Raw genomic sequence first — 18,998 nt, 5'->3', positions numbered from 1 at the left:
GGCTGGGCCTGGGAGCTGGACCGCAGAGCACCCCTGAGCCCATGCGCCCAACCCTGTGCCTGGGGGAGCTTTCACCACGCTGCATTCGTCTCCTGTGCCTTTTTCCATCGATTTCGTGGCTTCGAACAACACGAACTCACTGTCTTATGGCTTTGGAGGTGAGGTCTCCACGTCAGTCTCACTGGGCTCAAGTCACGGTGTTGGCAAGGTTGTCCTGAAGGAGCCTCCCCTGAGAGGCTCGGGGGAAAACCTGTCTCCATGTCTCCTGCAGCTTCTAGAGACCACCCACCTTCCTTGGCTCCTGGCTTCTTCCTCAAATCACTCCCCACTCCTGTTCCCCGCACATCTACTTCTGACTCCGACCCTCCTGCTTTCCTCTTGGGAGGCTCCCTGTGATTGTATCGGGTTCACCTGGATAATTCAGAAAATCTCCCCTTCTCAGGATCCTTAACTTAATCATGTTTACCACGTAGGAGAACAGGGCACCTGGCTGGCTCAGTCGGTAGAGCATGCGGCTCTTGATCTTGCGGTTGTGAGTTCAAGCCCCACGTTGGGTGTAGAGATTGCTTAAATAAATAAACTTTAAAAAAATCTTTAAAAAACCATGTAGGAGAGCATATTCACAGATTCCGGGGATACAGACATTCCGGGGGGATGTTATTCATACCTGCACACCATCTAACCTGTAGCTGGGATGGGGAGTGAGGCATCCTTCTGCCAGCATTGCTCCCCTCACCCCACCCTTGGTGTGCTAACTCTGAGCACCCGCCCCCACCTTCCCGAGGCTGGTTCGGTACTTCTCATAAATGCCCCGGCAGTCCCCAGATACTGAGGCCAGCGTTGGACGGTGGGCTCCGGGAGCAGAGTCGGGACCCCCTGGGGCATCGGTGAGTTTCCCAGTGCCTGGCCCAGCACACGGTAGATGCCCCCTGAATACTGCATGTGCTCCAAGATACACAATTATCCTTTAGGAAACGGACAAGCTTTGTGTAAAATATGTTATAGAAGTTCCTTTGATTACTTTGGACCAAAGAATTATTTAGTGGATGGCTGTTATCCTGAATAACCTTAGGCGTTGCTGGTGTGGGGTGCTGACAGAAATCATCTGATGAAAAAAGTTTTTAAAAAGAGGAGGTAAAAAAAAATTGAGTACAGATTTAGATCATTCTTGGAGGTTTGATCGTAGGGTTGGAGGTGTTAGACGTTATAAACAAGCTCTCTAGATCACTTGAGGTAATATTGTGTTAAACGTTGCATTATGGGAAATGGGGTTGGGAGGGGGGTCCTCCCCTAGTGTTTTACAAAAGGTACTTCTAGCTCCAGATAAAATTTCTACTGGCCACATTATTCCAGGATTTTAAAAGCACCCTATCTTTTATTTGTTTTAATTCTAGTGTAGTTAACATAGTGTTATTAGTTTCAGGTGTAGTAAAAGTGCCCTGTCTTAAGTAACTTATTTGGAAATGAAAATGAAGCTTCTAGAAAATCGTGTCCAATGACCCATGTATCTACAGTGTAGGTGAAAATCCTAATGAAGTTGCATATTTATGTAATTTATAGAGGATTAAATACAAGTGTAACTTTTTAAGACGATAAAATGGATTGGGACCAACTGCAGGCCCTGGGGCGGCCATAGGAGACTCAGGAGGGCTGTAGCCCTCTGCGGAGCCCCTGCCTTAGCCACCCCCAGGGTAAAGCGCTTGGCTGGCATGGGGGTTGGGTGAGAGGGAAGGCTAAGGTCAGCCTGTGGGTGGGGGACAAGGTAGCCTTGCTCTGCCTTTGTACCCCAAGCCTCCCAGGGGCAGGAGGGCCTCCCTAGAGCCCAGCTGGTCCCATTCATGAGGGCACGTGTCGGCGTAGCTGAGGCCAAGCGTGTGGGATGCGGGGGCTGCCCTCAGGAAGAACAACTCACCGGGCCTGTGCCGGCCTGGCTGTTCCCCCTCAGAGGAGTGGTGGGAGATGGGTAGTGGGGGAGGAGGGAGAGCTACTTCGGGAAGGTGTGGGAATTGGGTTCTGAAGGATGAGGGGCATGGAGTGAGCCCCAACAGGAATTTTGGGAAGGGGTCCTTCAGGGATAGGTCTTTGAGGCCCCAGGAGACCTGGCAGAGGCATAGGAGGAAGAAGAGGAGAAAGAAAGAGAGCAAGGCCCCCAGGGGAATACTGCTCCCAGCTGAGAAGAGAAGCTGGATGCAGGACGGTGCCTGGCCGCAGCCCAGCCTCCATGCGTACACCCCCAGCTCGCAGCGGGCCAGGCCCCCGAGGCCCCTGCACCCTTGGCGGGTGCTCTCAGGATGGGGGGAGCATGAGCCATGTGGGAGGCCACCACCCACAGCCACTGAGCGCTGGGCCTTGTTGGGGGGTGAGGGTAGAGAGCTGTGGGCCCCTGAGCACAAGACCAGAGTGCGAGCGAACCCCTAACGGCCTCTTCCTCTGGGCCCTGGGGTTGAAGCAATTGAGATCAGAGTTACAGGTGGGGAGTCTTGACCTCAGCTAGGCTGCCGGAGCTGGAAACGTTGCTCGGGAGAGAACGGAGCTGTAGTACCTCCACCATCTTTGGGCCCCTCGGAGGGTGGGCGCCTCTGCCTTTTAATGGGAGAGCTCCTCAGGAGATTCACCTGCTCTTCACTTCTGCTCATGACTTCCTGCCCCTGCCAACCAGCTGCCCTCTCTTCCCTCGGCCCCGCGGCTTCTGCTCATTTCAGCTTCTGCTTCACCACCAACTGCTCCCCGCTTTCTCGGTCCCACACTCCTGCCGCAGAGGCCAGACCCTCGCGGCCTTTAGCAATGTCAGTGTCACGAAAGACAAAGAGAGGCAAAAGGAAACCAAAGAGACAGGACAACCAAGTGGGGTACTGGTCCAGGGCGGGAGGAAAACTACGCTCCAAAGACCACGAGCGACCAGCTGGCATATGGACGGGACGCAGGATCAAGCAGCGTGTCAGTGTTAAATCTCGTTTGTTACCCGTGCTGTGCTCACGTAAGACCATGGCCTTCGTTCTTCGCAAACACATGGAAGTATTAAGGGGTAAAGGAGCATGACGTAGGCAGCCTATGCTCAGATGCTTCAGAGAAAAAAAAAGTAACAATACATGTTTGTTTTTTCAAAGATTTTATTTATTAGAGAGAGTGTACAAGCAGGGGGAGCAGCAGGGAGCAGGAGAAGCGGGCTCACTGAGCAGACAGCCCGACGCGGAACTTGATCCCACGACCTTGGGATCATGACCTGAGCGGAAGGCAGACACTCAACCGACATAGCCACCTAGGTGCCCCACAATACATGTTTTTAAAGAAGTCCACAATGACAGTAAGAGAGGAAGAGAATAAGAGTGGGAGAGAGTGAGTGAGAACAGGAGAATCGTGACAGCACCAGTCTGGGGACCTCCTGCTGTGTCACAGGCTGTGGGCCGGTCCGCAGATGAGAAGCTTGGGGCTGGAGCCCACTCATGGTCCCCTCAGCTGGCAGGCAGGGCAGTGCATCACATGGCCCAACACACAGGTCCTGTGGTGAGCCTGTCATGTTTCCAGGCTGCCTGGCATCTTGTAAACCCCCCCCTTGCTAGTTGGGGACCTTCCAGCCTCTTGAGTGACCTTCACTTAAGGAGTGTCCTCTCCGGCCGCAGAGGGGGCGAGAGCACCAGGCAGCACTGGATGGCACTCATTCCTCCTCACCGAAGCCAGGGCCCGAGCCTCCAGCCAGTGGGGTGACGCTGCGGCACCCCCGGACCTCTGTGTCGCCCCCTGTGATGCTGCAGTAGAGGCCCCTGGTGATGCACGTTTCCGTGGACCCCAGAGGGGCCAGCGTGCTGCTGTGCGGACGGGCGCTTCCTGCGGCTCGCTCTCAAGGTCCAGCGAGCTGGTGCTGTGCCGGCTGCTCACACGGTGGCCAGAGCGCCGGCTCTGTAGGCCGGGACCTAGGTTCTCGGGCACCGTGACCTCTCCAGCTTTCATGGGGACCAAACCCACCTCCCAGGGTTCTTGACTGCCAGGGGAGCAGCGTGGTAAGTGTAGGCATTGTAGAGCACGGGGAGGATAGTTTTAAAGGCTGCCACCTTCGTGCCGAGAGAGGAGCCGGTTCGTGGTAGAGCTGTGCCTTCCAGCCAGGCTGGCTGCCGATTCCATCAGAGAAGCTGGATGGTGGCTGCTTTGCCCCAGGTTCATGCCCTGCAGTTACTGCCCTAGGGCTCCTGGAAACTCCCTCTCTCCTGGAGCTACCTCCAGTGGTCTCTGTCCTTTGCAACTGGAAGAGTCTGATAAAGATTGCAAGGAATTTCTGGCGGGGGCCAGACAGGATACGGTCTCCATCACCGTCTTCCTGGCCTCCACAACCCTTCAGATCAGGACCATGGGGGTTGGTCCCACAGGTCACTTGTGTGTGAGGCTCCCTGATTCTGGGCTGCCATTAAGAGCTGGCAGCAGGGGCCGGGGGAGGTTTGTTTAGCTGGAAGCTTCCCAAGGCCGAGGAATATTTGCATGGTGAAGACATCTGAGCGCCCAGTGGGGGAGCGAATGCAACAATGAGCACTTTGGTATCAGAAAGGAGTCTGGGTGTTGGTGGCTGAAATTCCATTCATATTTATGCCTGTAGATAAACACTATTAATACTGAAGGGCTGTGTCCTAGAGTGTGCCGGGGGTGCTGGAGGTCCATGGGGGCGACAGTGCAACCCTGAGTCTTGTCCCCAGATTCCAGCCCTCGTTCTGACACCATGGATCGGACACAAGGGGTGTGTGTGAATAAGAAACGGGGGGAACTGGGGGGTCAGGAAATGCCCAGGTCTCCACTACTGCCTGACTCTCCAACATCTGACCAACTGAGGTCAGCTTGTGTCTGGAGTAGGAAGGCCTCCCCTTCCCTTCCTCCATTCTCTTCTTTGTAGAATGAGCTTTCTAGACTGTTCTCCAGGGCTGGCAAACCATGCGACACCACCTATGGCCTCAGGCACTCTTTGTCACTGCAATGGTCCTGGAGCTGCGGATGAGGGTGTGAAAGAAGTAATGTGATACTAATTGTTAAATCACTGCAGACTGAATGCGTTTTCCTAAAGCATCGAGGTGAAAGGGAAGCGGGGTCCCCACCAGCTCCAAAAAAGGCCCTTCCTCCCTGGAACAGCAAGGCCATCCCCCCAAGAATACCTCCGTGAGGCCACGGGAGTGGGAGGTTCTTGCCTGGGCCAGGCCAAGCTCCTGGGGAAGCCTCTAGGGTGGCTCTCTTCCAGGTGGGCGTCTGCAGCTCTGGGGGTGCACCCGAGGATCCCTTGGGGCACACGAAGAAAACAGAGCTTCCATGCGAACTTCAGTCATCCCTCGAAAGTGTGATGCGTGTTTAGGACAAGTGGTAGCCCGGAATGGGTGTGGCGGGTTTGAGGATCGTACTGGTGTGGACGTCACCGCGCAGGCCGCCGGCTGATCAGGAAGCATGTGGCGGGCATCCGCGCCGCGCAGTTCTCGCCTGCTGCTTCTCCCCCAGGTGCCCAAGACGCACCACCAGCCGCGCCCCCAGGCCATGCTTTCTGTGCAGATGACGAGTGTGGCCCCGGCCTCCCCCAGCTGGGCGCCCGAGGCAGCAGGGGGCTCAGGCCCACCAGAGGTACAGGTCAAGCCGGGGGAGGCTCTGCAGCCCCGCCCGGACCCCCTCTGCCTCGGGCTTCAGCACCTGCCTAGCCCTCTCTGCTCCCCACTGCTCCAACCAGCCTCTTCCTGGGCCCCTCCCCGCTCCTCCTCCACACCCCTCCCCACCGTGGGGCCTGCCCCCCGTGACTTCTCAGGCCTCTCTTCCTGCAACACTCCCTCCTCACTAGACGCTTGTTCTGGGGTACCTGCTGGATGAAATGAACACACTGTATTCCTTCCAAGGGTCTCTTCCTTTATTCAAGATCTTTATTTCAAACTGCCCGCAACTCGGCCCAACCCTCTGAGGCTTCCTCCAGAGGAATGCTGCCACCCAAAATGCATTTGGTGCCTTTCCTATCACCAATACCTGACTACCAATCTTTGGGCACCCAAGACAAATCAACAGATTTGCTTTTCTCGTTTAGTTTTTTTTTTTTTTAAACAGAATTTCAGAATAAAAATAGATCTCTATCATATATATATATCTATATATATTTATACACACACACATTGAGGCAGAGATCCTTCAACAAGTGGTGAAGGATCTGGTGTCCCCTTGTGGTGTGGGGAGGCCAGGAGGGGGCAGGCCCTCTCTGGGAGGCACCTGGGGGTGTGCAGTGCTGAGCCAGTGTGGCGGGGAGGGTGGGTCTCCAATAGCCCCTTCTCCCTGAGGAGCAGACTGGGCAATGATGAGCCAAGGCAGCCCTCATCCAGTCTTTCCATACACCTTAAGATGAGAGAGACGTACCAGATGGAGCTTTAAAACTAAAATCCAAAGTGCAGATAAAAAAGGAATTCCCTGATAAGCCCCCCCCCGCCCCCGGGGCGGGGAATAACTTCTTTGGGAGAATTCCAAGAGCATCATGCAGCAGGGCTAGGGGAACCAGCAGGGAATATCCTACCCACCAGCCCCAGGTCCCCTGCTGACAGGGATGTGGTCTGTCCCCTCCACTGGTCTCCAACCATAGTCCCCACTGGGCCTCAGGCAAGGGGGAACCAAATGGCCTGTAGTGGAAATGGGTTGTGGGTGGTGAGAGGTACTGGGGTCAGTCCCAGAGACTGCCCATCTGCATATTATTATCGCCAGAAGGTTCTGCATTGTACCCATTGCTAAGAAACATAAGGCCTGACGGAGTATGTTGATGCAAGGTGTGAGGAAGAACTGGGTCCAGCTGCCATGTTTATATGCTAGGGTCTATGGCCTAGGGCCTAAGGAGGCCACTTGGGCTGGGGCATGGTTCCAGAAAGATGAGCATGGTAGAAAAGGGAGGGGAGTTAGGGCTGGTGCTCAGTGCCCCTGGCCAGGCACCAGAGGCCCAAAAGGCACTTGGCAGCAGAGAGGAAGAGCAGTGGGGCCCAACTGGCCTCATGGGGCAAGGAGGGGCATCCTCCAATAGCTCAAACCTGGGAGAGGGACCCAGAGATCCTATCCTCTTCCCACTTGCCAGCAGAGTCTTCAGCCCGGACGGCCTGGGGCAAGACCTGAGAGTTATCCAGAACCCTGTCCTGAGACTGGGGCTGAGATCAGGGCCCTGGGGCTCCCTGGGCACAGAGGCATCGGTGGAGGTGAAGTTCAGCTGTGAGGCTCCTCCACCCACGCTCTCAGGGAGCAAGTCTGGTCACCAAGACTCTAAGTCACTTAGGGTTCAAGCAGACCGTCTCCCGAGGCACTGAGTTAGGAACTGGGGAAAACCCTCTTGACCTAGTCAGAGAGCAGTTTGTGGGGTTCATCTTTGGTTTTGGAGAACCGGGAGCTGAAGCTCGAGGCTAACACCTGTGCAAAGTTACTGGGAAATCCAGGATCGGGGATGTGAAGAGTGGCAGGCATAGTATGGGAGCTTCTAGACAGTGGGGGGTGGTACCTAGGAGACACAGACCCTTATTGCACATTGAGATGATGCACGGACACTGTGGGGGAGATGCTCCCATGCTCATGTGGCTTCCCAGCTACTTCCTTCTTCATAAACCAGGGCCTTCTGAATCCCAAGGAGCAAGGGATTTGCTTTCAATGCAAATCTGGTCCACCCCGCTCCAGATGAGCAGCTCCCAGACCCAGCTGGCCCTGGAGGGAAAGCAGGGCTGGAGTGGGGGAGGCGAGGAGAACTAGGGCTGCAGCCTGCAGAAGTGTTCCCTAGAGATGTATTTCCCTGAGGCCCCACACCTCCCCTGCCCTGTGCTCCCTGCCTGCATCTGCCTGCCCCCCCTGCGCCCGAGGGCAGCTGCTCCGTCCCACCCTGCCGCTGCAGGGTGATGTCACAGCTCTCTGGGGATGATGGAGAAGGGCAGCACCGGGCTGCTGGCCTCCAGCTCGAGGGCAGTGAGGAAGCAGTCGACGGCAGCCTCGCTCTGGCCCTGGGCCTGCAGCACCTCGCCCAGGCCCTGCCAGGCCTCGTGGCAGGTGCTCTGTCTCTCCACGGCGTCCCGCAGCACCTTCTGGGCCAGACTCTTGTGGCCCAGCCGACTCAGCATCAGACCCTGGGGAGCAAGCACAGGGCCAGGTTCGTGAGGGTGTCCTGGGGCAGGAGCACCCTGGCCATCAGGGCAAGGAAGCAGCTCTGCCACCAGTGAGAGGGCTCAGCGTCTCAGCCTCGGGAACCATCAAGTGACCGCTGTCATCACCCATGCAAATCCTACCTGTCCCCGCCCTAGTCCTGCTTCCAGCCCAGCCTCTCCGATCACCCACCGGGGGAGCTCTGTCCCTCCGGGCCTGAGGGTGGGCTTTCAAGTCGGCAGACCTGGCTTTGCGCCTCCCATTACAGCTGGGGATCCTGCAAGTCAGCTCTCTCTAGCCTTCGGTTTCCTCAGCTGTAGGTGGGAAAGACCGCAGCGCCCACCCCTCGGGCTGTCACGTTTGCAGGAGTCAGTATATGGAAGGCATTTGAACAGTGTCTGCAGGCGCGAGCTCTCAGACAGTGGGTCTGTTACCCTGAGGCCTTGCTGCTGCGCTGGGGAGCTTCCGACCCCCCAGCATGTGGAGGAACGCGCGCACAGGTTTCAGATTCTGCGACCTGAAGGCAGAACCTTCGGCTGATGGGTGGGTGGGGGCAGCTCCTTGGCCTGCATTAGCAGCGGTCTTCCTGGGGACACCTGGGTCCTGTGACCTGTAGCCCATCCCGGCCCGGCCCGGCTGGTGCGGGTCACAGGAGGACAGGGTAGCAGCTGGGTAGAAGGACAGGCTCTGGTAAGATGGGTCAGGTGTGGCTAGGAAGCTTGGTGCGGCTGTTCGTCTTCAACAACCGTGCTGGCAGAGAGAGGAAGTGACAGGAATTGTCACAGAAGTTTGGGAAGCGAAACTGGGACGATGTCCCTTCTATGTCCTCTTCCACTCATAGTGGGAAGGGTGCAGGGAGGTGGGAGGACAGGGTGGTGAGTAAGCGGGGGGGTGGGGGGGTGGATCAGGACCCCACCCCAGCCTCCGGTCCCAGAAAGGCTGCTTTGTTCCATCCCACCGATCTGTGTTCCAGCCCTCAAATGAGGCACGGGATGGCCGCAGAGGGGGAGCCCTCCCCTCATTCAAAGATCTGAGGTAAAGCCTAACACCAGCTTCCTGGTGGGGGCTGGGGTGGGGGAGAGGAGCTGCCTTCTGTGTGCCTGGAGCCCCCTCTTGGGTGCCCGCCCACTGACGGCCATGTACATTTTTAGCTGGAACATTTTCCTCCTCACCACGCTCCTCAGAGTTAGGCCCTCTGTTGCTATGGAGACCCACCGGGGAAGATGCACATGCCTGATTTCATAAAGTCCTCTGAGAGCTTGGAACACGACCAGTTCGGCAAGAGAGGAAGATGGCGCTCAGGAAGCCCTAGGCAAAGCCTCCCCCTCTCCGGAGGTGCTGGCCGGTGGTCCTGCGGCCAGGGGCAGGAACGGAAGGGGGAGCTGGATTCATAGTGTCTCTTCAACCCGGGGCGGAGCTGTCCCCAGGGAGCCCCAGGGATGGGCTGGAGGACAGGGGAGCGGTGGCGGGGCGGGGCCAGCGGGAGCCTCGCTGACTCAGGGCTGCCGGGACCGAGGGCCGTGCCCCGTGTGGCCGGCAGGGCCCCAGGCCAAGCTGTGCTGCCTGCATGGCCTGGGAGCTGGACCCCGAGCAGCACCGATGGCACAGGGCCCACAGGGAGGAGGGAAGGCAGGCCAGACGAAAGGCCGCCAGACACCAAACTTAAGCACCAAAAATGGAAGGTTTGAGCCCTGTGCGCGCTGCCCCTGCAGGAGCAAGAGAGGACAGCGGGGCCTCCCAGCGAGGGCCGGGCCCGCAGTGGGTTTTACACGCGCAGTTTTCCGTATCGAGTTTCCACAGGAGCTTGGGTTTGAAAAGAGGGCTGAGGAGGAGCAGTGTGTGGGTGTCCGGGAAGGGGCCGGATGTGTCTGCAGGCCGAACCCGGGTGTGTGTGTGTGTGTGTGTGTGTGTGTGCACGTGCGCACGTGCGCTGGTTTTACTCTCCCATCGGGAAGGTTTGCGGTAGCTCCTCTCCACGTTTCATGAAGAGAAAAAAGCCAGGGCTCCACAGCCAGAGACCTCGTCTGCGCTGGAATCCCAGCTTTGCCACTGACAAGTGCAGCGACCCGGGGCCAGCAGCCCATTTTCTCCGAGCTGTGGCTTCCTCGTCTGTAAACCAGGGAACAGGATGGTACTTCCCGCTGGTCAGTGGGAAGAGTCTGCAAGGATGCATTTGAAGCCCTGTAGGCAGGGTGCATGGCGGGCGGACCGCGAAGCGAAGTGGTGATGAGCAGAGGGTCCTGCTGGAGTGAGGAATAGGAGGTGATTTCTCTAGAGGGCAAGGCGCTCTGTGGGCGAAGACCGGGGCCTGGGGTGGGGCCGGATCACGTCTCCCATCCCCGGGGGTGCTGACCTCAGAGCCTGAAAGCAGATACCGGGCTGGGGTCAGGCTGGGGCCCCGAGCCTGTAACAGGATCTGCTGCCACCTGCCCGAGACACCAGTCTGTTCGTGTTTGGTAGCAACTCGGAGCTGTTTGCTGCCTGACAACTGGGCAGGGCCCGCCTCAGGAAGACGTGAGGTCTCACCTGCTCTGCCCCCAGCCTGGCGCTGTGCCAGGGGCCCGCCATCAACCCCCTGACACCCCCACCCCAGCCACCCAGAGAACAGGTTTCCAGGGAGATCGTGGGAGCACAGTTCCATCCAAATGTCCCCGATGACTCCTACCCACTCTGGCCGGGGAGCACCCTGAGCCAAGAGAAGCCAGACGTGCTGATGGGTGACCCAGCCTCTGACCCTCACCTGGGAGACGCCGTAGCCAGGCTGCCACCCGCAGCGGTTGGAAAGCAATGTGCGCGTTGCTTATGGACGCTGAGCAATGCACCTTTGAGAGGGGGCCAAGGTTACGGCCACTCAGGGAGGGCAGGGCTATGGGGGAAGGCCCCAGAAATTCCCAACTTCATTCATCCAGTCCGCCTTCCCTTCCTTCCTGGATCTCAGGGAGGAGGGACCATCCGGCCTCATCTCAACTACCCAGGACCCTGCTCCCCCAGGAAGCCGCCGAGGACAGCCCCTCCTGGCCACGCCATCACCTGGAGCTGTGCTTCATTACCGGTGGGCTCTGCTGTGCAATCCGGCTTGGGCTGAGAGGGACAGGGTCCGTGGCTCCTGCTGGCGGGGCTCTTCCCCACAGGACGGCAGCTCAACGGAGCTCAGGTGGGAGGGTCCTGGGTTCTGAGCCAGGCACAGCAGAGGCACTTAGGTATGCATGCTTACCGACCTGCTTAGGCCACAGGGACAGGCAGCCTGATGGAAGACAAGGTTCTCTGTGGGGCTACAAAGGCTGCAGCCTGGGATGGAGGATGAAGGAGAAGAAGGGTCCCCCTCCTTTTTCAGAATTGCTACTGCACACCATCTTACCTCATTAATTCAGTGCCTGACACTGTCCCCTAGAGGGGAGGGGCAGCAGGAAGGTCCCGGCTGTATATGTCTTTTTCTTCCTCTGGGGTGGGGGGAGGCCTGCCCTGGGAAGCAGCCCCTAGCACTAGGCCAGCTGCAAGCCAGGCTGAGAGCTCCCTCCCAGTTCCTACCCTCAAGTATTTATAGAAGTTATTTTGGGAATTTTCTTTCTGAGCGCAAGGCACATTCCTGGGATTCTGTAACAGCCTTTCCAGCTGGGAAGCAGGGAATCAGCTGGAGGCTGCTGGAGCCTCCTGGTCCCAAGAGCCCTCTGCTTGGGGACCCTGGGGCTGCAGGGAGGAGCCTGGGGTGGGGCCACCTCTGAGGTTGCTCCCTTCACCCACCCTGAGGCTGACACACCCTGCGGAGGAGGCCCACATTCCAGCCCGTGCTCAGGAGCTCAGCCCCTCTTGGGATGCCAGGTTCTCCCAGGTGTCAGCCTCAACCCGTCCAACCAGACTGGGAATGAGGTGTCTCTCCAGGCTGAGAACAGAGCCCATGGATCACCACATCCCTCCTGGAACTGGGGTAGCTCCAAGGCCCCAGACCGCTCCTACCTCCCTTTTGGGAGAAGGGGCACAAATCCTTCTAGACCCCACCTAACACCTGGTTGACAAGCTCTCCTAGGCTTTCACAGGAAGAGGCCCCTGCTGAGGGGGCCGACAGACTCACTTGGAGCCCAACTAGGTGGGGGGCTTCTGGGGCAGTAGAGGTGCCGTGCTCATGTGGCAGAACCCATTCCTCCCTTCGGGCTCCTGCCTATACCTGCACCCCAGGTGAGAGGTCCAACGCCAGCGGGCCCCGGCTGTGGTGGGACCTGTCTGTCTGCAGAAGGCTGTGGACAGACTCAAAGGTAAATATTGGCTTGAGGAGAAAGCACGTCACTCCCCAGGGGGCTCTGCCTTTTCTCCTCCCACATTCTGGGCTGGTTTCAGGTTCTAGGCCTCTGGAGGCTCTCTGCCCACTCTAGAGCACAGCCAGGCCCCCAGGGCTAGGTGCGGAGCCTGGACTTTGGGTGCTCCAAGTGAACACCCTGTGATGGGCAGTGAGGGGGCGCCGTCGCCGAAGCTCCCCTCTCTGGGCAGGAGGCAGAGCTGAGGGGAGGGGGCTGCTGGCCTACGGGACAAGGGGAGGGCTGGACCCTGCTACACCCTTCAGACATGGCGAGTCTTTCAGACCACTGATTTTGGAGCTAAATTAAGCCAACAGTGAGGTGGGAAACAAAGGCAGAAGAAAAATTATGAAATTTCCTTACCACCTACAGCCCACTGACAAGTCCTTGAAACAGGCAGAGTGACCTTCCTCTAGGGACTCAACTGCCTCGATGTTGACACTTTGCTAAGGGCAAAAGGCAGTCCTAGCCTGACCCCTCCCCTCCAGGATGCTGTAAGCCAACTTTAACATATAAAAATACCTTTGGAAGCTTCCTTTATCTTAAACCCAAGGTATGTTTTGGTAATCATCCCCCAAGCATATGGCTCACCGATATACATCTAAAGGGTCTCATGACTAAGGTTTTCTTTGACGGTAATAAATGACCTTTTCCCAACAATACCTAGCCTCCTCAAGGTCCTGGAAACCTGGCTTCCAAAATTCCTTAGAGACTTACTCTATCTCAAACCCCCTCTCAACTTGAAAGTATATAACGGGCCACTACTCGTGACCCCAGAGCAGCTCTTTCTGCCCACGGGTCCTATTCCCGTGCTTTAATAAAATCACCTTTTTGCACCTAAGACGTCTCCACAATTCTTTCTTGGTCGTCGGCTTTGAACCCTAATGTTTTTCTGACATCAACAGTGCTTAACTACCATTCTGATCAGAGTCTATGACAGGCGGCTTCTCTTCCACTTCCTTGTCTGGGTTGGTGAGGACTTCAGGAGCCCACACTTAAGCCCAAGCCTTTCCAAAAGTCCTGACCCAGAGCCAAGGGAAACCTCCTTCACCTTCTCAATGGTCTCTGAGCCTGGGCTGAGGGCACGCGGTGTGGGCTGGGGGCTGTGCCAGCCCAAGAACAAGGTGGGTAGGCAGGGGCTCGAGTCCCGGTGAGGCCCAGGCTGGGGGACACACTCCACACAGTGAGCCTCCAGAACTCCCTTCCCCCTCCTGCTCCACCCCACTTTCCCACCAGGGAACGCAGTCCTCAGGCAGGACTGGGGAGGAATGAGGGAGAGCACTCACAATAAAACCACAGCAGTAGGAGGTCAGATGGCCAACAAGATGTTCCTACCAACCTTTCCTGCCAAACAACAATGCTCCCCGTCTGTCAGAGCTGGTGGGGCAGGCGCAGATTCCGTGCAGAGGGGCTGTGTGTGTGTGTGTGTGTGTGTGTAAAGGACTCAGGGTCCCTGCATGGACAGCACAACACAGCACAAGACTTCTGGGCCCTCCTGTTCCTTCAGGCTGCCTGCACCCTCTAAGCCACCTGCCGTAGCTCAGGAAGCCAACAAGGAGGGGGAAGCCTGCAGCAGGTGGGGTGTCCTAGACCCCGAGGCATCAGGCCCCAGGAGCGAGAAGCCCTGCTATTCTGTGTGCTTGCTGGCCTCATCTGGCATCAGGGAGCCTTCAGAGGGCCGGCACTGGGTTTCAGTCTTCAGCTGCTCAGGACACCTTTCCTCCTTCGAGTCAGGAAGTGGAGGCTGAAGCAGCCTGGCCCGACAGAGGCCAGAGTGGAGGGCCGAGCAGGGCCTCCCCAGAACCTGGCCTTTCCTGCTCTTCCTCCCTAGCGTTTCGGGTCCCCAGGAGGCCCCATCAGCTGAAGAGACCAGCCGCGAAATGGCTCTCGCCCTCACCTCGGACTCCGGCCTACGGAGCAGGCTTCTCTTGCTCTCAGTTGAGGTCAGCCTGGCCTTGCACTGTGGATGCTCTTGTCCCAGGCACAGGGCACTTGGGGCTGGTGTCCTGCACATCTCTGCCTTGGCCAGAGTCGCCTGGGCTCAATGAGGACCGAGAGGCTCCGCTACAGTGAATCTCTGGGGCTTGGCTCTGGGCCTCTACTTCCCTCTGCAAGCCAAGAGCATCTGAACCTGGCCTGGGAGCCGTGTTTCAGCATGGAAAAGGTAAAAGTAACCCCAGCTACTGGGCCATTAACTTACAGAATTAGTTCAGCTAATCCTAACAGGAGACCTAGGTGCTTGACATTGTGATTACCATTTTCCAGATGAGGACACTGAAGCGCCAAGAGGTTGAGGAACTCGGTCATGGTGGAGCAGTGTAGGCAAAGTGGGGCTCAAGTCCAGGTCAGGGAGCCTCAGAGGCTGCGCTCCCGCCTCCAGACACACGCTGGCTCTGACACCGGGGCTTAAAAACCATCCCAGCCAACCAGCAGCAGCCACAACCTACAGGCAGCTCTGAGGCCCCCGGTGCCCGCCCAGCACGCCCTTCCTCCCTCTCTCAGTACCCTGCCAGCAGCCCGGGGAAGTCTGGCCGAGGGACGCCTGCCCCACGGCAGTGAGGTGGGGCATCCCGGTTAAGGTGGAACTCAGGCTTCGGCCATTTGCCACCAAGTCTCCCACATGCATGGTGACAAAAATGTGGGCATGTTGATTTATCTTTTCACAGCGCTTAGGTCACCTGAGCAATAAAATCCTCCCTGGAGATCACAAGAGCCTAAATTATTATCCCCATTAGACAGAAGGGAAAACTGAGCCGGGGGGGGGGAGTAATCTCCAAGAGCCACCAGAACACGAGGGCTGGTAGTGCTGACTTTCTGTCTCAGCTGTGTCCCCTCTCCAGTCCAGTCCTGCCCTCCAGGATTGGGGAGGGGGCTGGCGGGAGCACTGTGCAACCAGAGTTCACCTGTTTGGCCTTAGAGAGCAGAGCCTGCTGTTGGATTCCTGCAAAAGGCCCAACCCAGAGCCGCAGGGTGGGGCCGAGCGGGGCCAGGCGGGGCCAAGCCCTGGTCCTGGCCAACTCAGACCCCACCTTGGGGAGACGCAAGGATGGTGGTGGGCCGCTTCTGGGACGTGGGGGATGCCGTGGCAAACCCCGCCTGGAGAAAGAGGGACCAGAATTTCTGGGGCCATATGGGGCCAGCTACACACTATGACCATGACCTTGATCTCACAAACCCACTTGAGAAACGAGACAGCAAGCTCCACGCTGGGAGCGAGAGGGAAGGAGCGCAGGGAATTGATTCACTGCCACACTCTCATCAGGGCAGTGGATGGCATCCAGGAGCATCTGGAGAAAGAGGAGGCTGGGTCACGAGGCCAGGACTGTTCCACAAATTACATCCCTGGGAATTACATCACAGGAGCCAAAGTTCATCTAGGGCAGTTTCCCTCTGCTGCTGGGGGGCCCGATGAGGAAAGGGTTCTGGGGAGACAGGGCAACCAGAGCCCAGAACTCTGTCCCAAGATGAAAACATAACCATGGGCAGGGGCCAGAGGGGAGCAGGGCAGCCTGGCCAGAGAGGTGCCAGGAAACCCCAGAGCCTGTCCCCAGGAGAGCAGGGTGGGTGCCGCCCGCAAAAGCAACGGGCGGGGAGGCAGTGTGCCTGTCCGCTCGCGGCCGAGGCTCTCGTGCCGTCTCTTGCAGTGAGACAGGCTGCATCGAAGCATCCACACTCCTGGCTCAGCCCTGGGGCAGGCAGGGAAGACGGTCAGTCTGTGGCCAGGGCTAGTGACCCGCCCACCATTAAAGTCAGGTGACCTCACAGCCCTCTTGGGAGGGCCTTCCGTGACTGGACCATTCCATTAGTCGCTCCTGGCTTCCTTGCCTTCCCCAGGCATCCCTGTTCCCTCGGAGATGCAGAGAGCCTCCTGGGAGGTGGCAGGGCAGAGACAGGCTCAGAGAGAGGCGTGCAGGCTGCCTCTGATTCCTCTCCATCAAGCCCATGGAGCCTTCTCTGAAGAACAGTGCCACATGGGGGCCAACTTCTCTGCTGATCTTGGGAAGGGCCCTGCCTCCTTTCTCTTATTTCCTTAGGGCAGGCAAGAAAAGTTCAGGTTTCCCCTTCTTAATGAGATGCTTTTGCCTATAAATTAAGGGCTGAACACCCAGGCTGAGTGAGTAGGGTTTCTGGATACCCGGAAGGGAGGCTGAGACCAAGCTGGCAAAAACTGTCAGGACCTGCTCCTGAGATTTCGCTAGGAATTTCCATCTGCAGAGAGCATAGCTTTTTCTTTCTGCATCTGATAGTTTCCTGAAGCAAGCTGGCCATCTGTGAGCCCTGTGGAGGAGGCAGCCCTCAGGGCCAGGGCCCGATGGCACAGATTCCTCTGGGGCACGGGCAGAGCACGGCTAAGCTTGTGTCTCCGTGCTGCCTGCTGGCTGGAAAAGCCTGAGCTGAGCCCAGGATGGAGCCTGAACCATGGAAACGCCTCCCATCCATACCAGGGCAGAGCAGGGCAGGGCACGGCAGGGAGGGCAACAGGACGGGGAGAGTAAGAACCTGCTTCTGGGCCAGAGTTCATTTTCTCAGCCATGCCAGAACCCTGCCTCCTAAGAGCAGTAGCCTAACACTCCCCGAGGCTGTCCCCACATCTCCTGTCCCATGTACCTGGCCCCAGGGAGAGGCTGTGAGGTCAGTGTCCTGGTGTTTGATGATCCTGCCCTCAGGACTGTAAGGCTGAACCCAGCATCCACACAGCTCACGGACGGATCCAGAGCTCTCCCAGCCCCGGCCTTGGGTGGCTGTGCTCTCAGGGGAGGGGAACCTCTCCTCTCCTTGCACCTATCAGAGGCTGATGTCCTCATAGAACCACAGTAGTGTGGCAAGTCCAGGATGTCCTCCTTGGGAACCTGCCTTTGCGATGACTGCATGGCGGGGGGTGGGGGGGGCAGTGGATACCAGTTCCCCTCCATGATCCTTTCTCCGGATAATTCTCCAAGGATGCACCAACCTCCAGAGTTCACAAAGGCTGAGACAACTGATGTGTCTCTCTCACTCTCTACTACTTTTACAACGAATCCCTTACATAAAGGCCAAGTTGACTTAGACTGCCAGGTAGTGGCTCCCCTCATGTTGTACCATGGTGAAAAAGATCTGTGCCCAGTGAGAAAAAGTGCTGGGATTGATTAGCAATGTCTGTCCCGGGTGAGGGACTGGAGAGTAGGGGCGCATGTGCTGTTTTGCCTTCTCTGATGTTGCACTGCTGGCCTTTCTAGAGGCACCTGCACGTGCGTCACCTCCCGTGATTAGCACTGGTCTAGGAATGACGCCGATTATTATTCATTCACCAAAGGAGACAGCAGGAATGTGGAAGTTACATGTGTGTTTTCCTAAATCACCCGAGTGAATTAGAGCCAGAGCCAGGATGAGATCCCAGATGTCCTGAGCCCGAAGCCGGCCCAGGAAAGACTCTCACATCAGGGAATGCTGGAGATCAACATGCCACAGTGTTCCTGCGTCTTTGGGAAAAGAGTGCTTCGCAAATCTTCTCCAGACCTGAAATTTGCTATTCTTCATGCATATGTGTGGGCTGCTGGCAGGAACAGAGCATGTGGAAAGCGAACGGGGCTGCCCACGCCAGAGCCGACTGTCCCTCTGCTTGCCTGTAACTTGAACACTGGGCAGGTCTGGCTCTGACTTGCTCTCATTTCATCACCTCAGCCAGGCACCCCGGGAAGAGAAAAGGGGCCATTTCAGAAACATCTGTAGGGAGCCACTCAGGGCCCGCTCTTTGGTTACTATGGAAACCCGCCTTTGGAAGCGGCTTCAATTTCAGGAAAATAGCTACCAACAATGAGCATAAATGAAAAATGGTACACTGTTACTTCAAAATCGTACCTGTTATCAGACTTCACCGGGTTTTAGGGACTGAGGCGGCGGGCTCCGATGGGCCAGCGCAGGGGAAGGCAGCCATCTCTGCCTGGCTGCAGGCCTCAGGAGCCAGCGCGCAGCCTCCCTCCCACCACCCTAATCCAGTTTCTGGATGTGACCTCCAGGGAGCCATTTGTCACAGGAGCTAATGTCTGAATTGCGGGAGGAAGGAGGCTGTGCTTTGCAAAAACCAACCCTTTGCTGAGCAGACTGCAAGGCAACACAGCCATGTGGAGGGGAACGCGGGCCCGGGTGTGACGTCACTGCGTGGGCTGTCTTCAGCTGACGCAGAACCTTCACGTGGGCCCGAGGTAGAAATCCTTTCAGATATCAGGCAGCGGGGATAAGAGCTGAGCTGGGAGGCTCTAACCTGTTTTCAGGGGCTCTTATAAAGATGACCTGGTGCAGCTCTTCCCCCCCAGTGCATTTTCCATTCCCTTGGCAATGTCCTCACCAGACAACTCCTGAGTTTGGACTTGTCCTGTTCTGAGAGCTATACTGTTGTTCCTGACGCTGAGCGGAAATCGAACTCCCTGTGGCTTCTCTTTGGGAAGGAATCAGACCCCTTCTGGCAATGATAACCCTGCAGCCATCTGGAGTCATTCTGACCCCTTTGTGTTCCGCATGTGGCAGATGTCGGTGACGCCCTCATGGCCACTTCCCTCAGAGAACGCTCATGGGGGGCGTCTGAGGTGGGACCTGTACCTCAACAGGGGAAGACTGTGTCACTAATGGGGT

The 18,998-nt window shown here is 57.4% G+C and overlaps 1 protein-coding gene across 3 annotated transcripts in view; it reads right to left on the bottom strand.

Moving 5' to 3' along the window:
• Nucleotides 1-5,841: 5,841 nt before the first annotated feature.
• TTC7A (tetratricopeptide repeat domain 7A) overlaps nt 5,842-18,998 on the bottom strand; it is a 115,947-nt gene continuing 102,790 nt past the window's right edge. For all 3 annotated transcript variants that reach the window (XM_026486390.4, XM_044378210.3, XM_048222425.2), the window contains one exon: nt 5,842-8,084. In XM_026486390.4, the coding sequence (XP_026342175.1) occupies nt 7,863-8,084 (222 nt within the window). In that variant the 3' untranslated portion in view covers nt 5,842-7,862. The remainder of the gene's footprint in view (nt 8,085-18,998) is intronic.

Source organism: Ursus arctos, unplaced genomic scaffold (assembly GCF_023065955.2).
Source record: "Ursus arctos isolate Adak ecotype North America unplaced genomic scaffold, UrsArc2.0 scaffold_8, whole genome shotgun sequence".
NCBI lineage: Eukaryota > Metazoa > Chordata > Mammalia > Carnivora > Ursidae > Ursus > Ursus arctos.
This window is presented reverse-complemented; position numbering and strand designations above follow the sequence as displayed.